Below are 25,481 nucleotides of genomic sequence, written 5' to 3' on the forward strand. Positions count from 1 at the left end.
AACCCTGCATCAACCTTGCTAAGGTATTTTGTGAAAACTCTCAAGAATCAGATTTGCATTTCACCGACAGGCTTTCATGTTTTTATGCAAGATGTTTGGAACTTGAGTCCCATGGAGTAAGGGATGCAAGGTAATAGGAGCGGGGGTTTGAGGACACTCCTGTTTTCCTGCCTCAGTTCTGAACTGAAGGAGGCAACAGGAGTCAGCGTTGGGGCCACCACGCTATCTTTGTTACTGAGAAGAACTCGGTTGGACAGTGTCACTCAGGCGTGTGCCAACAATGGGCTTCTTAGTTCTGAATCCCAGAATCAGGCTGACTTCCCCACACAGGCCCAGACAGTGCTGACAGTTTCCCGCCTTTGAGGAAGAACCTCATGGCTGAGAGAAGCCCGGGGTCTGCCGACAGCACTTCCCAAAGAGTGAGTACGGAGGAGGGAACTGCACTCTGTAGGCGCAGTTCTTTTTTTCTTTTTTGAAACTGATCCATCAGATAAATCACTTTGCTTCCTTGGAGAGGAGTAAGGAGTGGGCAAGAGGCCCAGAGTTTAGGGAGCAGTCCCTCCTCATTGAAACCTGGTGAATCAGTGAGGATGAGCTCGGTTCTGCTGCAGTAAAAAACATCCCCCAACTCTGTAGCTTAAAAGCAACGAAGGTTGATTTCTCACTCATGCTGCATGTTTAACACAGGGGCCCTGCTCTTCTAGTCCTTCAGGGGTCCAGGCTGATGGGCTGTACATCTTAATGACACCAGGGCCTTGACACAAGTCCCCAGGGTTTGCTATGGCCGAGGAAAGGAGGTCACAGAGAACTGTGCTCTTAAATGCTCCTGCCTAGAAGTGACACACCGGTGCCCTCACATTGGCCAAAGAAGTGCGAAGGCCACTCTATAGCTTCAACAGGGTGAGGAAGTTCAACCCTCCCACTTCCCAGAAGGACAGGGAACTAGAATTGTTGGAGAGCAGCAGTCGTGTATCGCGCGGAAGAGTGAGGAAGGGTTTCCCGCCCCTCTCACTGCCTCCATCAACACTGGGCAAAGGCACTTCCATTGGAAAGACAAGGTTTTCCAGGGAGCCACTTGACAGGGCTGAAGGACTGGACATGGCAGGAGAAGAGCTGGCCCTGATCCCAGACGCCACATGGATGGTGTCACCACGGGACGGGCAAAGCATTCTGGGCCTCAGTTTTTCCGTCAGTAAATTGAACAAGCTGCACTGGCTGATCTCTTCCACATCCTGTGAACTCTCTGAAGGTATGAAAAGTCTTATTTACCCTGCAACCCTATGCCTCGCACAACACCCGGCCTGAATTGAACACTCAGTATGTGTAGTCAAAGCACTGAATGAATTAGCTGCTCTGATTCTGTCTGAGTTGGGGAAGGTCACGGGTGGGGTGCTCCGCAGCTGACCGTAATTACGCCTATCCCACTGTCGTTCTTAACTCTATCGGAGGTCAGCTCTGTGCCTACAGCACCCCCCTGCTCAACCCCCAGAAGCAGAGCCACTAGCTGACTGGCTGCTTATCACAGGTGGGTGGGTGAAACCACCCAGCTGAACCCAGCCCAAGTGGTCAACTACAGAACTGCAAGCTAAGGTGCTTGTTTTAAATCATTAAGTTTGGGGGTGCTTTTTATGCAGCAGTAGATGACCGATACGCTCTTCAGGCCATCATCCATGTTCTAGTGAAGTGATCTCTCTCTGAAACGCAGGCCTGAATATGACACTCCCCTGCTCAGAGCCTCCCTTGACTGGCACGGCCTTCTGATACTTTTCTGTCTCCCGAAACTCCTGGAAAGTAAGCCTGGCCTCCTGCTCACTGCCTGAAATCCGACCCCAGACACAGGGAGCTCTGCCACCATCAAGGCAACTCAAATGGTGGCATCCCTGGCACTCAGGTCTCTTCTCTGAACTCCCAGCCCCGTGGGCATGCCTGGTCTGGACAGAGCCCTGCCCCAGGAGTCCAGCTCACTGGGTAACCTTGGGTAATTCTCCACCCATCTCTGGGCCTTGGTGTCCTTGTCTGTGAAATGGAGGGGCTGAGCATGATGATATTTTCTTTTTAAAACTTGTTATTAGATTCATAGATCCCTCGTACTCTTTACTCAGTATCCCTCAGTGAACATCTTACCTCAGTGTGGTACACAGCCAGGAAGCTGACATTCAGCTTTTATTCAGATGGCACCAGTTTGACATGTACTCATTTTGATGATATTTAAAGCCTCTTCTAGGTCATAGGAGGGAACTTCCCATCTGCTCTTTATCAAACTTGTGACTCACCTCTGGAGAACAAGAAACTGCCCGTGTCTATTGTGACACCCGAGAGTCTCCCCAGGCTGGGATTTAGGGGGGCTTAACGCTGCTCAGTGCCCGTGATGGATAGGATGGTGGATGCGGTGGGGGAGGGAGGCCAGCAGCCCTGGACCCACATGACAGGCCCAAAGCTGGAAGTGGATTGGAGAAGAAGCTCCATGTCTGCCCTCTGCCCTTCAGAGAGAGAGAGAGAGAGAGAGAGAGAGAAAGAGAGAGGGAGGGAGCTGGGGCGCTGGAGCTGGGGATGCTAGGAGCCCCTTGCTAACCCGCCATGCCAGGTGTTAGTTAGCCCTACAAGGTGAGGCCTGGGCCTGGACCCAGGTGTGAAACATTCCAGGCAGGCGTGTCAACTCATGGGAACTCAAAAATATTAATGTCTCTCTCAGCATTGATCCTTTTAACCAAGGCAGGAATTTCCTCATCTGCAAATGAATTATTGGCCTTCCCAGTAGAAGAACAACAGAATCCTAATTGTGGGGTTTGCCAATTTCTGTCCTGCTGTAGGACCGTGCACTGTCCTTTGGTAAATGTGACGGGCATTCCATAAGTCAGGTGTTTGCTTATCAGAGCAAACTGTTGAAGTTTGCTCATGTGAACTGTTCAGTCTACTGTTGAACTTCAGGCCAATGAACAATGTTCTGATTTCTCAGGCCAGCACACTCTTCTAGAACGTGGGATTGTTCTTTACAAGCCCTATAAGGATTGTTGTCAGCTACAGCTTTAAAGCGGGGGCTGAGAAAGAAGGAAAGAGGGCATATTGGGGTCACTGCACAAGAGACTGGATGTTCTCTCTCGTCTTGCCTGATAACTTCTGCCTATTCTGGCCACTTTGTTACAGGGCTTTGCTCACTGGATTCCTGTGCAGGGGCTCAGAAATTGCATTGTGCTGGAGGCAAGCAAGCCGAGTGAGCCCAGCCTCCGCCCCTGGGGAAGAGGCCTGTTCTGTCAGCAGGGGCGCTGCTACTGGTGCCTTGGGGAAGCCCCAGGAGGTCAGCTCCAAGAGGACCAGGGATGCTCCTCTGTCTTGTTCCCTGCTTAAGTTCCCTACTTAAGTGCCTGGCAAAAGCAGATGCTCAGTAAATATCAGATGAATGAATGAGTGCAGATTCAGCATTGTAAGAGCTTCCAAGTGTTCAAGGGAAGCCCCAAAGATGGATTTTTTGTATGGAATTTAAATATTTGTTAAACACCATGTGGTCCAGATTAGATACATGTGGAGATGGGATCCTGCTTGTTGACCTAAATCCAGGCCACCTGAGCCTCTCTCTGCTCTCCAGGAAACCTACAGGGGCTGGGGCACTGATCAAAGTGTTGTCCCCGATAGCTTATGAGGGCCTGGTGGCCCAGCCCCTGTCAGCTTCTCCATCACCAGCCTCCAGCAACACTGGCATCCTTTCCATTTCTTGAATGAATCTGGGTCTTTGCTGCTGTCCCATAAAGACCTGCCCTTCCCGTGCAGCAGGAGAGGCTGCTCTGCCCCCCTCCCGCACTGTTCCATGGAGACTGGACTTGGCACCTGGCCCACTGGCCTCTCCTCCCCAGGTCCTTCCATCATCTTGCCTGCCTGATAACCCATCCCTCACCTTGCTAGTCTTTGACTGTCTTGTCCTTCTATTTCAACCATGCAATGCCATGGCCGCCCTTGGTCCTTGTCATCTCCTGGGATGGCCCCACCTTTGGAATGTTCTGTGCAAACCTTCTTACTCTGTGGCCACAGCCTCCTATTTTTCTTGCCCTCTCATCTAGGTACGCCTGCTACCCTGTTCTTTAACCATATCAACATCACTCTGCTTCCCTCATCTCCTATGTTCATTTTCTCCCCCAATTTAGCCATTTCCCATAGTATAACCAGAATCTCCAACACTCTTGAATGTTGGCTGCCCATCTGACAATGCTCAACTCTGGAGCAATCCACTGTCGGCCGTTCTTGGGCCCGCTGAGCTTGGCTAGAGTAATTCACATAAGAAATGCATGCCTCCTGGCTCCAGCCAGGCCCTCAAAGCCTGTGGAGCACCTTCAGGCTTCCCCCCTGCCCTTGACCATCATAGATCCACCCAACACCTGCATCCTCCTCAAACCTCAAATCCTTCCAGGGCTGCCTCTTCCTTCCTTCCTTCCTTCCTTCCTTCCTTCCTTCCTTCCTTCCTTCCTTCCTTCCTTCCTTCCTTCCTTCCTTCCTTCCTCCTCCTCCTTAACCTATGAACCATCCTGTCTCCGGCTCTGATTAGTTTCTTTTCTCTGGAACACTCCTTTCCCCCATTTTGCTTGTCCTCTGGGACTCAGCTTTTATGTCTCTTCCTCCAGGAAACCCTCTCGAGCCATCCCCTCCCAGCACCCCAGGCTGGACACTCCTTCTCTCTGCTCTCAGAGAGCACCTGCTCTCACCTGATGGTGGATCATCCTACACTGTGACACTGTCCTAATTATTGGCCCTGTTGTCACGGCCTCCTGGAAGACAGACTTTCTCAGGTTCACTGCTGGGACCCTCGCAGCAAGAAAGGCGCTGAAGCATTAAGCGTTCAGTAGATATCCTTTCACCTGCAGCCCACGCTTTCTACCTGTGTTTGTGGTTCTGCCTCTACCAGCCCTTTCTCCCTCTCTCCAGGTACCAGATTCTACCCCCCGTCAAGCTCACTTCACAGTTCGCTCCCTTCACAGCCTCTTTTTTGATAACCCTAGAAGGAGATCATCCCCTTCCATCTGAATGCTCCAGGTACTGCGTCTGTGTGATAGAGAATTCAAAAGATAATTTAGAGCATTTGTGTGTGTGTGTGTGTGTGTGTGTGTGTCTGTGTGTGTGTGTGTGTGTGTGTGTGTGTGTGGTACGTGGGCCTCTCACTGTTGTGGCCTCTCCGGTTGCGGAGCACAGGCTCCAGACGCGCAGGCTCAGCGGCCATGGCTCATGGGCTCAGCCACTCCGCGGCATGTGGGATCCTCCCGGACCGGGGCACAAACCCGCATCCCCCGCATCGGCAGGCGGACTGTCAACCACTGCGCCACCAGGGAAGCCCTCCTTTACTTTTTTTTAATACTATAATTATTTCGATCTACGCAAGTTCCCTGTGGATAGGCTCTCTAGCTATGTCATCTCTCTATTCCTAGCAGTTAACTTAGAACATTTTGGATGGACAGGCAAGTGGAAATGTAACAAGAGATGCTGACTGGAAACTTGTTTCCTACCGCTGTGACAAATTAACCATAAACTTGGTGACTTAAAAACAACACAGATTTATTATCTTCTGGCTCTGGAGACCAGGCATCCACAATGTCACTGGGCTGAAATCAAGATGTCAGCAGGGCTGGTTCCAGAAGGAGGCTCCAGGGCGGATCCATTTCTTTGCCATTTCACGTCTTGCCAGGGCGCCTGCAATTCTTGGCCTGTGGCCCCTTCGTTGTATGCCTCCCGCCTTCTCTGTCTCTGACACGTCTGCCTTCCTTTATAAAGACCCTTGTGATGACACTGGGTCACCCAGATAACCCAGGATAATTTCCCATCTCAAGAGCCTTCGCTTAATTACATCTGCAAAGTCCCCATTACCCTATAAACATGTACAGGTTGCAGGGACAAGGTCCTGGTGATCTTGGGGGACCACCATTCAGCTTATTACCGTCGTATTTATTACGTCAGTAATAGTTGATGAGGAAGTGACACTTCTTGGCTCCCTGCTGGTTTTTTAAAAAATAAATTTATTTATTTAATTTATTTATTTTTGGCTGTGTTGGGTCTTCATTGCTGCACGCGGGCTCTCTCTAGTTGCGGCGAGCGGGGCCTACTCTTCGTTGCGGTGCGTGGGCTTCTCATCGTGGTGGCTTCTTTTGTTGCGGAGCATGGGTTCTATGTGCATGGGCTTCAGTAGTTGTGGTGCACAGTCTCAGTAGTTGTGGTGCACGGGCTTAGTTGCATGTGGCATGTGGGATCTTCCCACACCAGGGATCGAACCCGTGTCCCCTGAATTGGCAGGCGGATTCTAAACCACTGTGCCATCAGGGAAGTCCCTCCCTGCTGTTTTAATTCCGCCAGAAAAGTTGAAGGATTTCTTTTGTATGGGACGTGTATATTGGAGTCAGTCATCTAGGGATGCTTCGTTTATAAAGTTCCCAGACCCTGGTCCTGAAAAGCCGGCCCCCAAAGACATAAATCACTGGATTCAGGCAGCTGTTGATGAAAGCAGAGAAGTTGGCCCATTGCAGGCCCAGGTCGGTGAAATTCTTCCAGAAGCAGCCTCCGACAGCCCACACCTGGACCAGGAATTCCAGGAAGGCAAAGAAGTGGTAGGGGGTCCGGCAGAGCAGGAAGGTAGCCCCGCGCATGACGATCGGGGCCATGGCCTTGCCGCCCGTGGGCCCCCCCGCGCCTCGTCTTGCTGACCTCCCCCCGCCCTCGCAGGGCTGCCAGGATGTGATAGTTGAAGAAGACAATTGCAGCCAGTGGAAGGAGAAACCCCAGCACATTTAACTCCACCATCCTTGCAAGGGGCCAGGCCTCGTGGGGGTACAGCAGCACACAGGCAGAGATGTTCAGTTCCGGGACAGCTTCGACAGAGCGCAGCAGGAACGTGGGGATACTTAGGAGGCCCCCCACGGCCCAGATGAGCACGCAGGGGGCCTGAGCCCGCCACCGCCGCCGCCGCCTCCAGCTGACCATGGGGTACCCCAGCACGCAGTAGCGGTCCTGGCTGATGGCCACCACCGGGAAGATACGGATGAAGAGACTGGCCTGCGTGACGCCGTCGGCCACGCGGCAGAGGAGGGCTCCGAAAGGCCAGTTGAATTCCTTCCAAATGTTCTCTGCCCAGAAGGGCCAGCCCAAGACGACCACCAGGCCGGAAGCCGCCAGGTTGACCAGGTAGATTTCTGCGGCGTTCCGACGCCATCGGGCCAAGAGAAAGACGGACAGCGCACGGAGGTTTCCCAGCGGCCAACAGAAGCAGGTGGTGATGAGAAACGTGGGTAAGACTCTGCAGCGGGTCCCAGGCTTCCTGAGCGCTGTCACAGCACGTGGGAGCTGGCCCTGGTTGGAGGACTGGAACCCCAGGACGGTCCGGGAGGCCGTCCACCGTGACCGTGACCTGCGATGAACGTCACAGAGAATCACACGGGAGGCGGCCAATCCTATGCCCCGGCCCACCCAGCCTGTCCCCAGTTTGGGAAAATAAAGTTTTATTGGCACACAGCCGCATCCATTCATTTACCTTTTGTGTTACAACAGCAGAGTTGAGTGGTTGCAACAGTGGCCCTTCGGCCTGCAAAACTGAAAATATTTACCCCCTGTTCCCTTAGAGGAAAAGTTTGCCGACCACGGGTATAAAGGAAAGGACCAGGGCTTTTGAAACCCGAGTTCAAATCTTGACGTAACGACTTGGTGTGGGCCACTTAGACCCGCTGACTTTTCTTTTCCTGTTTGAACACTGGATCTAATTGTATCCCTCTTGTGGGCCTGTGGCAAGGACTGGCGAGTGTATCTGTGGAGAGCTTGGCCTGGTCGCCTGGCTTCGAGGAAGCACTCGGTGGAAGGGGAGGATGAGTCCTATTTACAACCATACCATTATTATTAGCAGTGTTTCATGAAACAGAGTACTGGCATAAAGGAGGTGCTCATGTTTGATTTACGGAGCATCTACTTCGTGCCAGTACTTTGCCAGGTGCTGGAGATACCGGGAACAGGGCCCAGCCCCCTGAAGGGGCTCACCATCTAGATAGAGGCAGACACGGAGACAGTGGTCAATGACCGAAGAAGGAATGAAGCAAGGAAGAGGCCCGGCCCTCAGGGAGGCTGATCCGCTGGGACTGGGACCAGCAGGGTGGAGGAGGTGGGGGCAGTAGTAGAAGGTGTGGGGTTTCTGGGGCTCCACACCTAAAAAATCCTCCTCCCACCTGGATGAGTTAATATACGCCAAGTGCTTCAAATGGTTCCTGGCTCTTTGTACAAGGTACGTGCTACCCGTTAACTACTGTTCACAGCATGGTTATCCTGAGTGACGCCTAAGAGTCCTTCCCTTCAGCTGGGCAAAACTCACAGTATCCAACACAGGATATTGCGTAAGAGAGCTGATCTCGGGAAAGTCTATTTGGCTCTGCGGTCTTAGGCAATCACTTTGTGTCTCTGAGCCCGACTTTCCTCATCTGAGGAGGACGTGATGAGCTTCTCACTGTGACACTGTAACCCACACACTGTGCCACTGACATCGGGTAAAATCCATGGGTCCCTCCATTCATTCATCCACTGGGCAAGTATGTACTGAGCACACACTATGTGCTAAGCACTGTTCTAGGTATGTGGGACATAGCAGTGAATCAAACAGGTAAAAACCCCTGCCCTCAAGGTGCTTCTAGCCTTGTGGGAGGAGAGAGGCATTGACAATAAGTATCCTGAATAAACCTGTTAGCCGGGGAGGGGCAGCCATGGAAGCGGTGAGCTGTGCTCAGGCTCTAGATATAGTCTGAAGGTAGAACCACCATGGTTTCCAATCGGATATGGGTTATGACAAAAGAGGAATTGCATATGATGCTTAGATTTTTGGCCTGAGCGCCTGGAAATAGGAAGTTGCAGTCAACTGAACTGGAGATGACAGTGAAGGTGGAGCAGGTTTTCTGGCGGGGAAGATGGGGGGTTCACGTCTGGACATGTGAAGGCTGAGCTGTCTGTGGGACATCAGGTGGGGATACTGGGGCAGTTGGCTACACAACACTGGTGTTGAGAGACCACATCTGAGACAGTGATACATCATCGGGAGTTGTAATCACACGGATGGTATTTGGTATTTAAAGCCACAGGACTGGATGATATCACCAAGGGAGAGTGTAGGCAGAGAAGAGAATCAGCTGCTGGGCTACCAGTTGACAGGTCAGCAGAGGACACGGGAAATGATGGGTTAGGAAGCTGTGACGTATCCGTGGCTTATGGGGTTCTGACCCAGAGCTTATGCAAGAGAAAGGACACTCTTCTTTTGTCCTTGATTTCAGGGCATAAATCCACAATGAAGTATTCATTTTGTTATTTGGCAATACTTTTCAATTTTGCAATGAGTCCTTCTGGCAACAATGAGCAAGAAAAGAATGTTTAATGAAAATTTAAGTCCTGAACTTCTGTCTCTCAGGGAAGTCAATGATGAACGTGTAACTTGCACAGAATGTTTGTTGATGTTTTATATCGTGATGGGGGCTGTAGCACTTTCCCTGACCACAAGGAAACCGAACCCAAAGCTGCTACTTCAGAAGTTGGTATTTTTCAAAGATCAGCCCTAAGACATTGATTTCCCCCACATTACTGCAGAAGATGCTGTGACTTTTCACTTAGAGCAAACGACTGTTCTTAAAGTTAATTCAGCTCATTTTTAGTGTCAGGTTATCTTGTGCACACACAAAAGTGGAAGTGATGGCTGATTAATGTGACGGCTCCATAAGAAATCCACGGACAGTGAAATGGTGCCAGTTTGATACCAGTACCCTCAGAGTCTTCAAATAGAAAAATCAGTCAATTCCAATCATGATTCAATTTTTTTATCCAGTTCATGGAATCAAAGCAAAACGTTTGAAAGTTCACTCTGGCGAAGTGAAACAATGGACATTTTGTGAGGGCTCTTCTACATTCAGTTTAAATTGTTCACATTGGAGAGAAAGTTGTACTTTTCTGATGATCACACACATTTTGGTGGCGCCCAGTGTCATGCTAACAGCAATATTCTTGCTAAAATAAGAGACCAATGAAGCAGAAATGTACCTTGAACAGTTCATGGTGCACACACAATTTGTAATTGCATATAAACAAATTTCAATATTTTACCAATTGATAGGGAGGTTATATTTGACAAGATTTCCAAAATTCTAAAACATAAGATTTGTAGTTCAGAACTACTGAACTACGAACTTTTGTGATGAAGTTGATGAGGAATTTTTTTTTGGCCATGCCGTGAGGCTTGTGAAATCTTTGTGAAGTTCCCCAACCAGGGATCAAACCCATGCCCTAGGCAGTTAAAGCACAGAGTCCTGCACACTGGACCGCCAGGGAATTCACTTGATGAGGAATTAAAACAACTTTAGCATGCATTTTCTTTCTCTGCTGCCCATCATAAATCAATTGTAGAAGACACTAAGTGCCCTAAAATGTTATTCAACTATTTGTTACAGCAGAGTTGAGAATTTTTGTTGAATTTTGTTCCAAATCAATGAGGAACCTTCGAACAAGTATTCAATGAATGGAGCACCAGAACATCAGCTTTCAGAGCTTTTAGCAGATTGTAGTTATCGAAAACAAAATTTTATGCAGAAAATAATTGAAATTTATAGCTAAAAAACAGGGGAGAAAATGATCAAACTAAGCGATGAGAGGTCAAACGGTGCAGAAGATTTAATTTTTGAATTTTATAATGAGCTTTGGAATGTCTCAATTTGTGGGAAGCATCTTTTCAATTGGAGAAGTTCATATTTTGTACAAAACTGAGATGAAATTGGGACAGCCCCTGATCTCCAACATCTAAATTTGACAAAGCAATCAAAACTTATAAATAGCTACAACTTATCTGAAGAGTTTAATGTGGTGAAAATATTTGTTGAAGGAACTCAAACTAAGGCAAAAAGACAGCACCTGGGAAAATATCTGGGCTGAAATATTTACATAATTCCATATGCAAAGAATTAGACTTGAGAATAGTCTCTGCTTGGCAGAATTTGCTCAGAGTTTATCAGATACCTCAACACCTGCGGAGAGAACTTTTTCTTCATTAAATATTTTCTGGTCCAAGAGAAGAGTCAATTGAAAGTGCTAATTTAAATTTATTAACCATAAAATTTGAAGGAAAAAAATTTCAGGCAATTATGGAACCATTAAAAATAATAAGACCATATTGAGAGAAAAATACATTCTCTGGAAAATGCCAAAGACATATGAGAGAGTCAGGTACAAGCCCAAGAAGCTAATTGTAACACTTGCATATGTACCCAAACTAATTATTTTGCTTATGTTATTTTTCAATGTTCAGTTAATTAACATAAAGAAAATCTTTCATTTTGCTTTAATATATATAGATGGATGAATATATTTAGACTTTTGGAAAAAATATTTTTGACTAGAACTACTTTATAACTCCATCAATATGTATAACCAATTAGTTGGGGTGTATGTGTGTGTGTGTGTGTGTGTGTGTGTGTGTGTATACACATAAATATATACAGTTAAATATATAATTATTTTGAAAATAGCTTTTGATTAGAACTACTTTTATAACTCCATGAATATAATATAACCAATTCACTGGTGTGTGTGTGTGTGTGTATATACATATACATACATGTATATATAATTAAATATACATATTTTTAAAAAATAGCTTTTGATTAGAACTACTTTATAACTCCATCAATATAATATAATCAATTTAAAGTGTTTTGTAGTAATTTGCTTTGGCAGCCACAGGAAAGCAATACACCCAGCAAACCTGATTTCTCAGATACCTGGTGACCCCTCCACGCCCCCTCCCCCTGGCAGCCCCCTTGTACTACACACACGTGTGGGAGCTGCTTCCTAAGGCTGCCTTTGGGCCTCACGCCATGCCTTCCTGTGTGCTTCTCTGCACGTGCTGAGGAAGCTCTATGTGCCACGGAAAACCTGAGCATCTTCGTCTCAGCCCAATCCCCCACCGGCGCCGGGGCTGCAGAGTAAGCCCCTGATGCCAGATCTGAGCCTTCACGGACAGCCACACCTGTGATCTGTGGGCTGTGCTGGGCTTTAGGTAACCTGATCCTGACAACATGCCTGGGAGGAGGGATAGCTGTCTTGTGCCCATTGTACAGATGGGCAAATGGAGGTGAAGAGAAGTGAAGTGACTTGCCTACATTCATACGGCGATAGGAGCCAGTCTGTTTATACATGGCTCTTCTTCCAGGCCCAGCTCAGGGTCAGGGCTTTTTTACCCAGCGTGCTGTGACCATAAAGAGAATGGACCTGGTGTTAGGGAGCCTGGGCTTGGGTCCTGGGGTCACCAAACTGTGATTCTGGGCAAGTCAGATAACTTCTCTGAGCCTCAGTTTGTTCATCTGTAGAATGGGAATAACGGCAGTTATGACAAAGAGTCATGGTGAAGCTTGAAGGAGTTTATACCTGTAGAAGCCCCTTGTAGGTTGCAAAGCATCAAATATGAGGCTCAGATGATTATAAACCACCACAACAATAATAACGGTGAGAACTACGCTAGTAATAATGTGACGATAAAGTGTCCTGGTCCCTCCAAGTGTAAGCAACCTCTCCTTCATGTGGGCTACCCTGGGGTCGGAACACGAGGTTGGAAAGTACCAGGAGACCCCCTTTCTGCTCTTCCTGAGCTGTGGAACAGTTCAGAGATTACCTGGTGCCTAGCACACTAGGAAACTAAGGAACGAAAATTCTGGAAAGCTGAGTTCCAGGAGGGCCTGGCTTCTTGGCAGTGGAATTCCATTCGTCTCCAGCCTTGGAGCTTTCACCACCAGGAGGTTTAAGAAGAAGCTGGAGGGAGGGAAGCGGCTCGTTGTGGACAGAGAGAGAGACCCCGGATGTGGTCTGCTTTGCTTCCCTCCCTTTCCTCCTCCAGGTCACCTTGAATGTGTGGGACAGGGTTCGAGTCTCCTCTGAAGTGTGGGTGTCTGGGCAGGACAGGGTGGCTTTGGGAGGCAGTGGAGGGGGCCTGGCTCCTGTGTGCTCCTGAGGGACCACAGGGCAGCAAGAGGCAGGGGCTGCCTGGGCACCACCAGACCGAAACGTGGGCTGTACCCCAGAGCCATGCACTTGGCAGAATTATGGTCCCCAAAGATGTCCACGTCCTAGTTCCTGGAGCCTGCAAATATGTTCCCTTACATGGTGAAGGGGACTTTGCAGAACCTTGAGATGGGGAGGTGATGCTGGATTAGGGAGGTAGGCTTGACGTCATCACAAGTGAAAGTGATTTCATTTATAAGTAGGGGGCGGTCAAAGGCAGGAAGAGAGTAGACGATGCTATGCCATTGACTTGGAAGATGGAGAAGGGGCCATGAGCCAAGGAACACAAGCAGCCTCTGGAAGCCAGAAAAAGCAAGGAACGGCTTCTCCCTTCAAGCCTCCAGAAGGAGCACAGCCCTAGCCAACACCTTGACTTTAGCCCAGTGAGGCTGATTTTGAACTTCTGACCTCCAGGACTATAAGATAACACATTTGTGTTGTTTGAAGCCACTAGATTGGTGCTAATTTGTTACAATAGCAACTGGACACTAATACACGGGTCAAGGCTTCACCCTGCCCAGGAAACCAGGAACTGTCACCTATGCCACCAGCAGAAAGCTCTTACTTCAGCTCGAATCTGATTGGTTCAGCAGACACTGCCCGCCATCCCATGGGACCCGGGTGGGTCTGTGGCCACGGCATGTGTTTGCTCAAGCCGAGCCTATTTTCAGGAGGTTGTCTTTACCAGCTGCTGCCTGTGTTTATGTAAAGTTGGCCAGAGAGGAGGAACCTTCCTTTGCTGGTTCCGAGTCTTAGCTCTGATATTTGCCTGGCGCATAGTACGTGGTCAAAAACCAGCAGCTTTTGATATTATTAGACATATTTGATCTTATCTGAAAAAGTCAAGAGTGACACTGGGCAAGTCTACTAGAGGTGATCGATTCTGTAATTTCTATGTGATATTTTCTGAGTTCTGCACATTAAAACATGGGTGCATGCTACTTCTTCAACAAATTAGCCTTCTTCAAATTGATTCCAATTTCAGCAGTGAGGTGATGATAAAGGCATTTGAAATACAGACATAGATATTAAAGGACGTCAACCCAATCCCATCATAAGATACTGTTTTCAATCCACAAATAACCCAACCAGTTATTGGCGTTATGAAATTTTGTAAGTGATCCTGTGGAGACCAATTTGATTTTTATACAGCGGAATTTGTAGACTGTAACTGGCCAGAGTCCACACGGAGCTCTGATGACTGTATTCAGCTTCTACATGTTTCATGTGACCCTGATGGAAAGAGCTGCCGGAAGTACACTCTCCTGTTCCAAACGTCCTCCCTCCTCCTCTTCTGGAAGAGCAGCTAAAACCCAAAGTAGGCATGGAATACAGTCTCTTAAATTGATTCAGAATTATGTTTTTTTTAAAAAACAAACAACAACAGAAAGCTGAAAACTCTGCCAATCTTAGTTGTAAAAGGAAAAATTTTTCCCCTGAGATACGGATCTTCCCTTATATTTTACTCTTATAAGAGAGAAAAAAAAGATGGTCATTTACTTAGACAAAATGAAAGATGTCACAACTTCCGCTGGGCTTTCTGATGGTGAGAGCTGCCTTTGCAGGTATCTTCTGTTCTGGGAATCCCCGTGGAAGTGGGTTGGCCTTAAATTACATAACCCCTACTCCAGTGGTGATGTCATTGGCTGGACTGCTGAAAAAGTGAGTCTTTCAGACAGAGGAAACAAGCTGGAATTTTGAAAGAGAAACAACTTTGCACTTTGGGGCTGGCAAGCGGTTACTCAACTACCATCTCCATCTTTAATTTGGTAACACCTGGGAAGGTCCCGCGATCCTGCCCAAGAATGATACAGTGACCAACATGCCCTTAAAACGCATTTTGGCATCGCTGAGTCCCCACAAGCCTGAGTGACGATTCTACCCATTCGCACTGTGGACCTGAATGCTTGGGGTTCTGCAGCAGCTTTTGTGGGAGCTGACTTGAATGTCCACTTTTGAATTTCGGTCATGAAGGGTACATCACCAAGAATCCGTCACTGTGGACCCCATTAAACAAACAGTAAACCACAAAAAGCGTGACTCATGCAATATGCAGAGCTGAGTAAGGTCAGATTCACTTTTCCCTCATCTTCCCTGGCAGTTCTGAAGTCAGTTTTTGATGTAAGTCTGCGGATATCAAGTTGAACCACTCAGGACCTCGTGTTCAGACAGTCTGACATTTCTGGCATTTTTTGGGGGTCAGACCTCAAGAGCCTTTGACCAAATGCTGCCTACTTTCTATCTTACTTAGCTCCTAACATGAAGATGTTCTAATCTCCCTCTCTAGGTGCAGGAGGATGCTTCCACACCAGGGCTTGATTCCAGCTTCTGGAAAGTGACCCCCAAATCTCAAGCCTCAGTCCTTGCTACACCCGAGTCCTGCCTCTTGGACTCTCTGCTTGTGTATCTTTTTTTTTTTTTTTTTTTTTTAACATCTTTATTGGAGTATAATTGTTTTACAATAGTGTGTTAGTTTTCCCTCTACAACAAACTAAATCAGTTATACATACACACATGCTCCCACATCTCCTCCCTCTTGCATCATCCTCTCTCCCACCCTCCCTATCCCACCCCCCCAGGCGGTCACAAAGCACAGAGGTGATCTCCCTGTGCTATGCTCTGCTTGTGTATCTTGATGTCACCTTGAGCCTGGCGTGTCTGGAGCAGAAAATGTCCCCTTTGTCCTCAGAATCTGGCCTCCTCACCGTGTTTCCCTTTTCTATTACTAACACCTCACTGGAGACAAAAACTGCACTTTGGAATTTCCTAGCAGTTTTCTCCCATTGCTGGACATCTTAAAATTGTGGAAGCAGGTTGAAAAAAAAAGGATACTCCAAGGATCCGATGTGTATTTTAGGGAGGAAGCTGGAATTTTTCTTTGGGGAAGGGCCCTTCTTAGCAGGAGAGATCTGGGACTTTTTCAGTCATGCAGATGTTAGGTGAATGCCTGCCATCATTTGGGGCCAGATTTTAACTAGAGAAATTTCTCCAAATCCCAGTCATCAGTCCTTCCTAATCAGTCGTGCAGATCAGAGCCTCACCAGCCACACCCGCCTTTGCAGAAGGTGGTTGGCTTTTCTCCCTTTGATGTGAGTTTACACAGGATTGTTCTGAGAAGTATCTGCTCTCAGGAGATGTGTGCCGGCTCCAACACAGGTTTACCCACAGGATATCACGACCCCAGTCCTGCCGGGAGGTGGGGTGCGCAGGCCTGACCTTGGCTCTGCCTCACGTGGAGGACAGACTGTGAGAAGCGTCCTGGGCGTGGCAGGGCCACGTGGCCAGGACCGTCAGCGTGCCACCTGCCACTCGTGAGGGCTGCGTAAGTGGCACTGTGGCAGCCCTGCCAAGGCCTTGGGGAGCCCCACCCTGGGGTGGAATGGAAAGTTCTCTGAAGAAAATGGATGCCCCCACTGTTGCTTTCCGGGACGGACAAAGGGGAGGGGGCCTCGGTCCAGGGAGGAGAGGGTCTCCTTCCTCCTCTGGGGCCGTGGCGTGTGGGAGCCTGAATTCTGAGGCAGGGTGAGGGAACCCCACGGGTAGGAAGGGACCACAGATCCCTGGCATGTGGAGAAGATGGGAGGAGGCTGAGAGTGACGTGGCAAAGGCCTGGTGTGAGCGTTCTGGGTGGAAGTCCTCCGGGCACTGGGGCCCTTGTGGGGAGGTGGGCATAGGTGTTCACAAAAGCAACAGACAGAAGTCACAAGTATTAGTTGACATGGCTGAAATGAAGACATCTTCATAGATACCCAAGAAAAGTACGGTAACCCGTCCCTAAGAGGTCGTCAAAGTAATGTTCATCCACATTTACTAAATAATTAGGCCCCGTTTTGTGAACCATAGAAATCACAATTCTCCGATCATTACACCGGAAGAAGAAGAAAGCTTCCGAATTCCTGTACTCTGCGTTCTAACTGAGGGTCATACAGTGGGTTGTGAAATGCTTTGCTCACTTTGTTCATTAAGTATGTGAACTTAATATACGACAGTTAATAAAACTGATTTTTTTTTGTGTGTGTGTGTGTGTGGTAGGCGGGCCTCTCACTGTTGTGGCCTCTCCCATTGCAGAGCACAGGCTCCGGACGCGCAGGCGCAGCGGCCACGGCTCACGGGCCCAGCCGCTCCGAGGCATGAGGGATCCTCCCGGACCGGGGCACGAACCCGCGTCCCCTGCATCGGCAGGCGGACTCCCAACCACTGCGCCACCAGGGAAGCCCCTCTGCTGTGCTCATTTTAAATTGGTTAAAATAATCATTTTAAAGCTGTTAAAATAATTTTTGACACATTAAAAATCAGTTTTATTGGGCTTCCCTGGTGGCGCAGTGGTTGGGGGTCCGCCTGCCGATGCAGGGGACACGAGTTCGTGCCCCAGTCTGGGAAGATCCCACATGCCGCGGAGCGGCTGGGCCCGTGAGCCATGGCCGCTGAGCCTGCGCGTCCGGGGCCTGAGCTCCGCAACGGGAGAGGCCACAACAGTGAGAGGCCCGCGCACCGCAAAAAAAAAAAAAAAAAAAAAATGATCACAGCAGAGACCATTATAAGGCACAAAGAGGTGGCTGGTGGAAGTCCCAGAAGCAGAGGACAGCCTGGCCAGCCGCGTGAGACAGACCGACCCTCCCTGAAAGTGCCCTCACTGTTAACGTAGCGGGACCCCAGGCAGGTGCGGGTGGGCTCGGACCGTGCTCGATGCAGATTCAAGGAGAAGTTGCGCGGGAGTTGCAGGAACTTGGGGACGAAGAGGTTATGTCCCCACCCTGACATTCAGGATCACTTTCCAGCTCTCCAGCCGCTAAGCACTGGAGTCACTTGGTGTCTTCTCCTTTCTAGTCACATCCAGCAGCTTGTTCAAGGTCGAAGACTCTGGTATGTTTCATCCAGCGCAGCTCTACGAATGACATCTATATGCCTAGCCTCTTGTGCGGGGGGTGTGGGTGAGGGTCCTACTCAGTCCTTAAAACCGTTGGCATCTCTCTTACAATCTCCACTGCAGTTAAGGAAAGAAAACTACCGCGGGGCGACTTCCCACCAGGATGAAAGGCAGCATTTTCGTTTCCGTTTCCGTCTAGCTAGTGCTCTTCCCCTCTGCCCACGCCTTCCTTCCCGTCTTGGTTTTAGACACTCACGCAACAAAGGAGTCTGCCACAAGGAACCCCAAACCACTCTCCTTGCTTTCTGATTTTTTTTCCCTTCAGTTTATCCTTGGGCTAGATGAATATTCCGGAAGGACTTGGATTTTGTCACTTCAACGGCCCCGCCCCCTGGAATTCACAGACTCCTTGGCGGTCCTGCTGTATCACCCAGAGCCACCTCTACCTGGTTCTTCCATTCTGGCTGAGAGGAAAGTCCCACGGGCCTAATGCATCTGGACTCACCGACCCGTGAGCGTTCGCTAGAAATCACCACCCCAAGCCTCTGTTCCTGCTTCGCGTCCAGCCATCGTTCAAATCCCATCGTAAGCTCTGCTCCTCTGTAAGCACAGGTCTGAGCGTTTTTCTTCCTGTTCTGCAAACACGGGCGGCGGGGGGAGCAGCTCCATGGGGCCAGGGGCGAACTGGGGGCCGGGGGCAGAGAGGACGTGCCAGCATCCGTGCTGGGACGCTCACGCTCGGGGGGGGGGTGAGGCAGGCGAGCAGACACCTGCAGCCGCGTGTGTGGCAAAGGCCACGGCAGGAGAGCACCGCACAGCGGCAGCGCGAAGCGGGCAGGGCGGGGCAGGGCCGGAGTCACGGGTCATGATGTCAGGGGGATAAAAATAAACCCCTCCCCGTAGGTTGAACAAAGCGCAAAGACCCAGAAATCAACAGGGACACAGCTGCCAACTTGAGTGTGTGTCCTGGGCATTCAGGCGGCGCAGGCGCCGCCCTGGCCTGAGTTCATGGACGTTTAGAAGCCAAGGGTTCTTGGTGCCTGTCACTTCGCAGAGAAAACTCCGCTGGGAAAGCGGTGCCATGGAGCACGAAAGTTTAAGAAAGTCCACAGAAAACTCTCCATCCCCACGTTGGCCTTGCTCTGGGAGATCAGGTTTTCTCAGCTGGGTAGTGGGCTCCCTGGAAACCTCCTCTTAGGGAAGCTGGGAGGATCCCATGAGCTAACACAGCCTGGAGCCTGGCACAGGCTGGCACTCAGGAAATACCTCCCAGGGGCAACACTCAGAAGGGGTCTGACAGAGGATGATCAGCTATGTTCCTCGGTGTTCTACAGCCTAAGTCAGACCATGGCATGTCCTGTTTCGGGCCCAGGAGGACACTGAGGTTTGACAGTGGCCCTCAAGGCCACCGTGCCCCACCCCCCTCTCACTCTCTCCGCCTGTTCCCTGGCCTCCTCGCTCTCTTTTGAACAAGCCGTGTTGTCTCCTACCCCAGGGCCTTTGCACTGGCCATTCTCTCTGCCTGGAGCTCCCTTCCCATAGAGACCTGCACGCTCACTCCCCTCGGGTCCTTCTGGTCCCCACACATCCCCCCCCTTATCAGAGAGCCCTCCCCTGAAATAGCCTTTCCTCCACTTGCCCAGCTTCACTGTTTGTTACAGCCGTTATCATCACCTGGATACATCCATCCGTTTATCTTTTACTTCCTGTCTCTCCCAGCAGAATGTGAGCTGCAGCGGGCAAAGGGTTTATCTCTTTTGATTAGAGTCACGTTCCCAGCTCCTACAACAGGGCTCACATGCTTAATAAGTATTTGCTGAATGACTTCATGACTCTATTTATTTATATACAAGAATATCAACAGCTTGTCTCTGTATCAACATTCATGTCCCAAACCCCTCGTGGGTGCCAGGTCCTGTGTGGGCACTGGAGGGACAAAGGTGAATGCTGTCCCCCTGAGCAGCTCTTGGTCTGGCTGAGGACGAAGACAGGCAGACATCCAATGACTATGCTTTGTGGAATGCAAAGTGGCAATGAAGTGCCAAGGTTCTGTCTGAGTGTCAAGACTGAAAGGACTTAATTCTGCTCAAGGCAGAGTTGGGGAAGATTCATGGTGGTAGGGTATCTGAGTGGGGTTTTGAGAGACGAATAGGAGTTTGGAAGGCAGGCAAGCGGAGAAAAACGTTGGAGATGGAAGGACCCGCATGCATACCAGAAACACACATGTGCACGGATGTGTTTGTGGAACACTCACTTGGAACTTGGAGTCAGAAAGCCCAGGTTCTAGCCGTTCCCCCACCCCGCCCCATTTAGTCATTCTTTATGTGAGATCACATAGCTCCTACCCTGGGGCAGGCCCTGTGCAGGTGTGACCCCAAAGGCTCTTGGTTTGGTGCAGGAAAGGGAATTAAACAGTTTCAGATCTGAGAGAGTGGGTACAGAGGGGGAGGCCGTCCACATGCAAAACTCCTGGAAGGGAGCTGGGTGACCCACACAATCTTGGGAACGCTCTGACCCTCGGTTTCTTTATCTGAGCTCACGCCCTACTTTGCGAGCAGTTCTGAAGGTCACACACATGCATGGAAACTGTCAATAGCACTTTATACAGATGTTCACAGGGTAAGACGAACGTTTATATATTGATGTAGCTCTTCCCAGTTTTATGACTTTCCTCTGTGTAATCTAGGAGAAAGTACCCATTTTCTAGCCAGCCTAGATGCCTACCTGGCCCACATGTACCGCAAAAAATGGGACCATGAAGTAAAATTCCTCTTCCTTTGAAACCAGTAGTTCTCATATGATGCATTTAATGGAGATGGAATTTATGCTGTGAGCATTTGTCTTTAACGGAGATCGCGTTGGCCCCCATGATGGGGGATGCTTCCTTGAGCTGCAAACTCCGGGTACAGGGGAACTGAAGGTGGAAGATCACTTTCACCTTTTCCTGTAAAACTCAGGGTCCCCCTTGACAGACAAGCAAACAGAGAAAACCACCTGCGATTGTAATCGTGGCGAGTTCTATGAAGAAGCAGCTCAGGATGCAGTGTTCCACAAAACAGAGAGGGTGTGAGCACCCGTGCTGAGGGGGGTCAGGGAAGCAGAGGGAAAACCGGGAGAAAGAGGAGAAGCCAGTGGCAGAGGCGGAGGAGCTGAGTGCGGTCAGAGGGAACAGCATAGACCAGGGCCCTGAGGCGGTGACAGCTTGACCTGCTGGCGGAACCGAAGAAACGAAGACAGAAGGTTGAAGGGCTGGAGGGGAGGTGAATGCTGGGCAGGGCCAGACCAGACGGAGCCTCGGACGGCGGCTGATGGGGTTTGGAGCTTCCCAGGTGCGGTGGCATTGCAGGGTGCGGGAGGTCCAAGGGATCAGGACCTGTGAGAGTAAAAGGAAGGAAGGATTGGGCAAAGGGAGAACTGAGCTGCGGTGCAGTCTTAAGAGAAGCCTCCGAAGACCTGTGACGATTCCTGGATGGCATGGCCCTTCGAAGCTGTCTGAGTTGGGGCAAGAGGGCTGGGCTTCCTACCTTCTCTCAGCCGCTGGAGGAAGGATGCCCGGAAGATGGCATGACCTGGGGTGAAGCAGCGCTTAAGGGAAGCACTATCTGCTGGCAGCTCCCCTGGCAGCTGGGGTAGCGGGTCCCTCATTCCTTAAGGAGCGTCTGGATGGCACATCCACCAGAAATAGGAAGCCACCAAAGGGTTTTTAACATTTAGAAAGGTCACCCTAGCTCTTGTGTATTATCTGCCCATTTCACAGGTGAGGAAACCGAGGCCAAAGGCCGGTGTGGGGGAAATGAGTCAAGTGGTTTGTAAAGATCAGACGGTGAGCAGGTGGCATGGCAGGGACTCAAGGCCTGGACTCCACGGTTCTTCCCCTCCGATTCAATATTATATCTCCGTGTAGGTCAGGTGAAAGAAGCCAGACACAAAAGACACATATTGTGTGATTCCATCTCTATGAAATGTCCAGAATAGGCAGATCTAGAGACAGAGAGAAAATTAGTGGCTACCAGAGGCTATAAGGAGGAAATGACTGCTAATGGGTGTAGGGGGATGGAGGCGTTCTGGAATTAGGGGGCAGTGATGTTTGCACAACCCTGTGAGTACACTAAAAGCCACTGGAATGAGCAAGGCACCGAACTCCTATCTCAATAAAGCCGCTCTAATAAAGATCTCACTGTAAGGTGTCAGCCACCCGCCACTGGGGAGATGGTTCTTCAGGAAGCAAGAACTCACAAGCCCCAGAAGATGCAAAGTCTGTCTATCGGGGCAGAAACAGCCCAAGCCGAGGCCGGATGCTCTTCATGCAAGAAGGCACCTTGGGAGCTTCTTTTGTGATAAGTTGCATCCCTCTGTTAAGGCACAAACACACAGAAAGCAGGTGGGCTTCTGACCACACTCCTGAAGAACCGTACGGCCTTAGCAGGTTACTTCCCTCTCTGGGCCTAAGTTTCCGCATCCAGAACTGGCAATGGTACCACTCCCTACGTGAACGGTCGTGAGGGTCAATTCTAAAAAGAGCTCAGCAATGGATAAGCAACAAGGTCCTATTGTATAGCACAGGGAACTATAGTCAATATCCTGTAATTAACCATAAAGGAAAAGAAAATAAATAAATAAGAGCTCAGCAGAGTGAGAGATATCTTCGTGGAGCCCCTTTGACCTCAGCCAAAAAAAACCCCACGAACAAACCATTACACTTTTATCCACGGCTTCTGCCAAACTGTGACCTCCTTGATCAACCCTGACCCCGACATTCTCAGGGGCTTTGGCCAGAGGTCAGGGCTGTGTGGGGCTCTGCAGCGGGCCCGGGAATTGAGTAACTAGGAGGTATGGAGTGTGCTGTGCGGGTCACAGTTGGAGACTGCACCTTTGAATCATAAGTGGCTGCATCATGGGCGGGAGCCTGCATCACCAGCACCAGTTCCCGTTGGGGCACCTGGTGGACAGTTGACACTTCTGCACTGGGCCCTCACCTGCTCTGGCCAGGACAGACTCAGGAGCTGGGCCCATCGCTTGGTTCTGAGTCCACCAGAGGCCCCTCGGGGCTTCTCCCCATCTCACCAGCTCGCTGGGGCCAAGGAGGGTCAGGAGTTGAGGGCCACTCATGTTGCCTGGCTGGGGTGGGAGGGAGGGAGGAGGGAGCTGAGAAGGAGGCCTTCCCAGCCGGTTTACACCTGCTGAGAGCCCTGCTCAGACTCCTGCAGATTGCAGACTTCCTTGAGACACGCCCCATCCGTGAGCCAAGTCCCTCGGATGAGTTAGCTCCCTTGTGCACTTGTGGGCAACTTTCTTCAAGCTCAAGGCCTTGGTGGGGTGCAGGCTGGATGGGAAGTAGGGGCACTGGACAGAGAACTGAATATCTACCAGGCACCTGGGTCCAATACGGCTGGAGGGTAGAGAATGAGCCAGGAACCGGAGAGAGGGAAAGAGACAAGGCAGGAGCCAGCTCATGAAGGGTCTTGCGAGACACCTTATGGAAGGGGAGCTTTATCCCAAGGGTGGTGGGACACTACTGAAAGGTTTCCTGTTAGAGAGGGCCATCATCACCCTCACCGTCATCTTCATTACAGCCATCGCCATCACCACCACCATCATCACCATCACAGCCGTCATCGTCACCATCATCATCACCATCACCGACATCATCACCATCATCATCACCATCACCGACATCATCACCATCATCATCACCATCACCATCACCATCACCATCATCATCACCACCATCATCATCACCATCACCGACATCATCACCATCGTCATCACCATCGTCATCACCATCACCATCATCATCACCATCACCGACATCATCACCATCATCATCACCATCACCATCATCATCACCATCATCATCATCATCACCATCACCATCACCATCACCATCATCATCACCACCATCATCATCACCATCACCATCACCGACATCATCACCATCATCATCACCATCATCATCATCATCACCATCACCGACATCACCATCATCATCACCATCACCATCAGCATCACCATCATCATCATCATCATCACCATGACCATCATCATCACCATCACCATCACCAACATCATCATCATCATCATCATCATGGCAGCTCATGCATGTTGACTGCCAACTCTGTACCAAACTAGACACTTTCATACACTATTTCTGCTAACAGTTCTATGATGTGGATGCCATTACTATCCTCATTTTACAGATGAGGAAATATAGACTCAGAAAGGATAACTGAGATGCCCAAGACCACACACCAAATGAGTCTGAGCCAGAAGCAGAACTGGAATCCAGGTCTGCTTGATCCCAAAGCCTTGGCTCTTAAACACTGTTCTCTACATGTATAGCTTCCCTATCATCGTCTTTGCCTTCTTAAAAGACGTCATTGGCTACAGAGTGGAGAATATGCATTGGGAGATGGTGGTAGTTAATATCAGAGATGGGGAGACCAATAAGAGATGATGGTTAGACATAGAAAGAAGCAGATAGATCCAGAAAACATTTAGGTGGAATGTAAAAGAGGTGCTGATTCACTAGGTGTAAGGAATAACAGAGAGGGTTATTCCTCTTTACCATGAGCCCCAGGTTTCTAGCATGGATCGATGGATGTGGAGACAGAGCAGTGTCATTTCTGTAGACACAGAAAGCAAGTTTTTTAAAAAATGAATGAGTGAATGCATGCATGAATAATGAAGGGACCTCAAAATGGAGTGGGTAATGAGTTCCCCGTCACTGGTAGTATGCAAGCAGTAGTTAGACAACTGTTTGATCTAGACCTTGTCAAATGGAAGGCACCTAATAGATATATATCACATGCACGGATGATTGAATTACAGTCATCCTTATGATTCTAGGGCCTCGTGGGGCCTCATGCGCACCTGATGGGTGCTTGGTAATGAGTCACCAATGTAGGACTATGGGATGGGAGAAAATATTCAAACGCTGTTGAAATTTCTTAGATTTGTACTTGAGTATATTCTAGAGTGTACCTTTTAATACATGTAAATAAGCGTACGTATTGGGTACCTATAATCAAAATTCTTTTACTTATATGGATACACAATTACAATAGCTTGGACACCACTGATTTATAGGACAGAAGCCCTAAAGTAGGCTGAGTGGAAATAAACGGAACCTCCAATCCAAAGACTTCTAACCGCCACGGCAGTGTCTGTGACGAGACTCAGGTTTTCGGGAGGTGTAACAAATGAAAGAACTACGCAGAAGTGCCTCATCCCTTTATTATGCTGGACGAAAACACACGTTTATGCCGTTCACCCATCTCTTCTTGTTTGTGAAATGCTCCCTCTTTACAATGTAGTATCTCTTTGGACCTTTCACAGGACAGATGTGCTTTATCATGGTACCAACACAGGTCTGCTTGATCCCAAAGCCTTGGCTCTTAAACACTGTTCTTTACATGTATAGCTTCCCTATCATCGTCTTTGCCTTCTTAAAAGACGTCATTGGCTACAGAGTGGAGAATATGCATTGGGAGATGGTGGTAGTTAATATCAGAGATGGGGAGACCAATAAGAGATGATGGTTAGACATAGAAAGAAGCAGATAGATCCAGAAAACACTTAGGTG

The 25,481-nt window shown here is 49.4% G+C and overlaps 1 protein-coding gene across 1 annotated transcript; it reads right to left on the bottom strand.

The window, feature by feature from the left end:
* Nucleotides 1–6,374: 6,374 nt before the first annotated feature.
* BDKRB1 (bradykinin receptor B1) lies at nt 6,375–23,545 on the bottom strand. The gene is given in 7 exon segments (XM_059056411.2): nt 6,375–6,656; nt 6,658–7,267; nt 7,269–7,305; nt 7,308–7,375; nt 22,078–22,160; nt 22,964–23,017; nt 23,456–23,545. Coding segments are annotated over 7 exon segments (1,224 nt in total).
* Between the last annotated feature and the right edge of the window lie 1,936 nt (nt 23,546–25,481).

The sequence above is a fragment of the Kogia breviceps genome, chromosome 3, assembly GCF_026419965.1.
Source record: "Kogia breviceps isolate mKogBre1 chromosome 3, mKogBre1 haplotype 1, whole genome shotgun sequence".
NCBI classification, from domain to species: Eukaryota; Metazoa; Chordata; class Mammalia; order Artiodactyla; family Physeteridae; genus Kogia; species Kogia breviceps.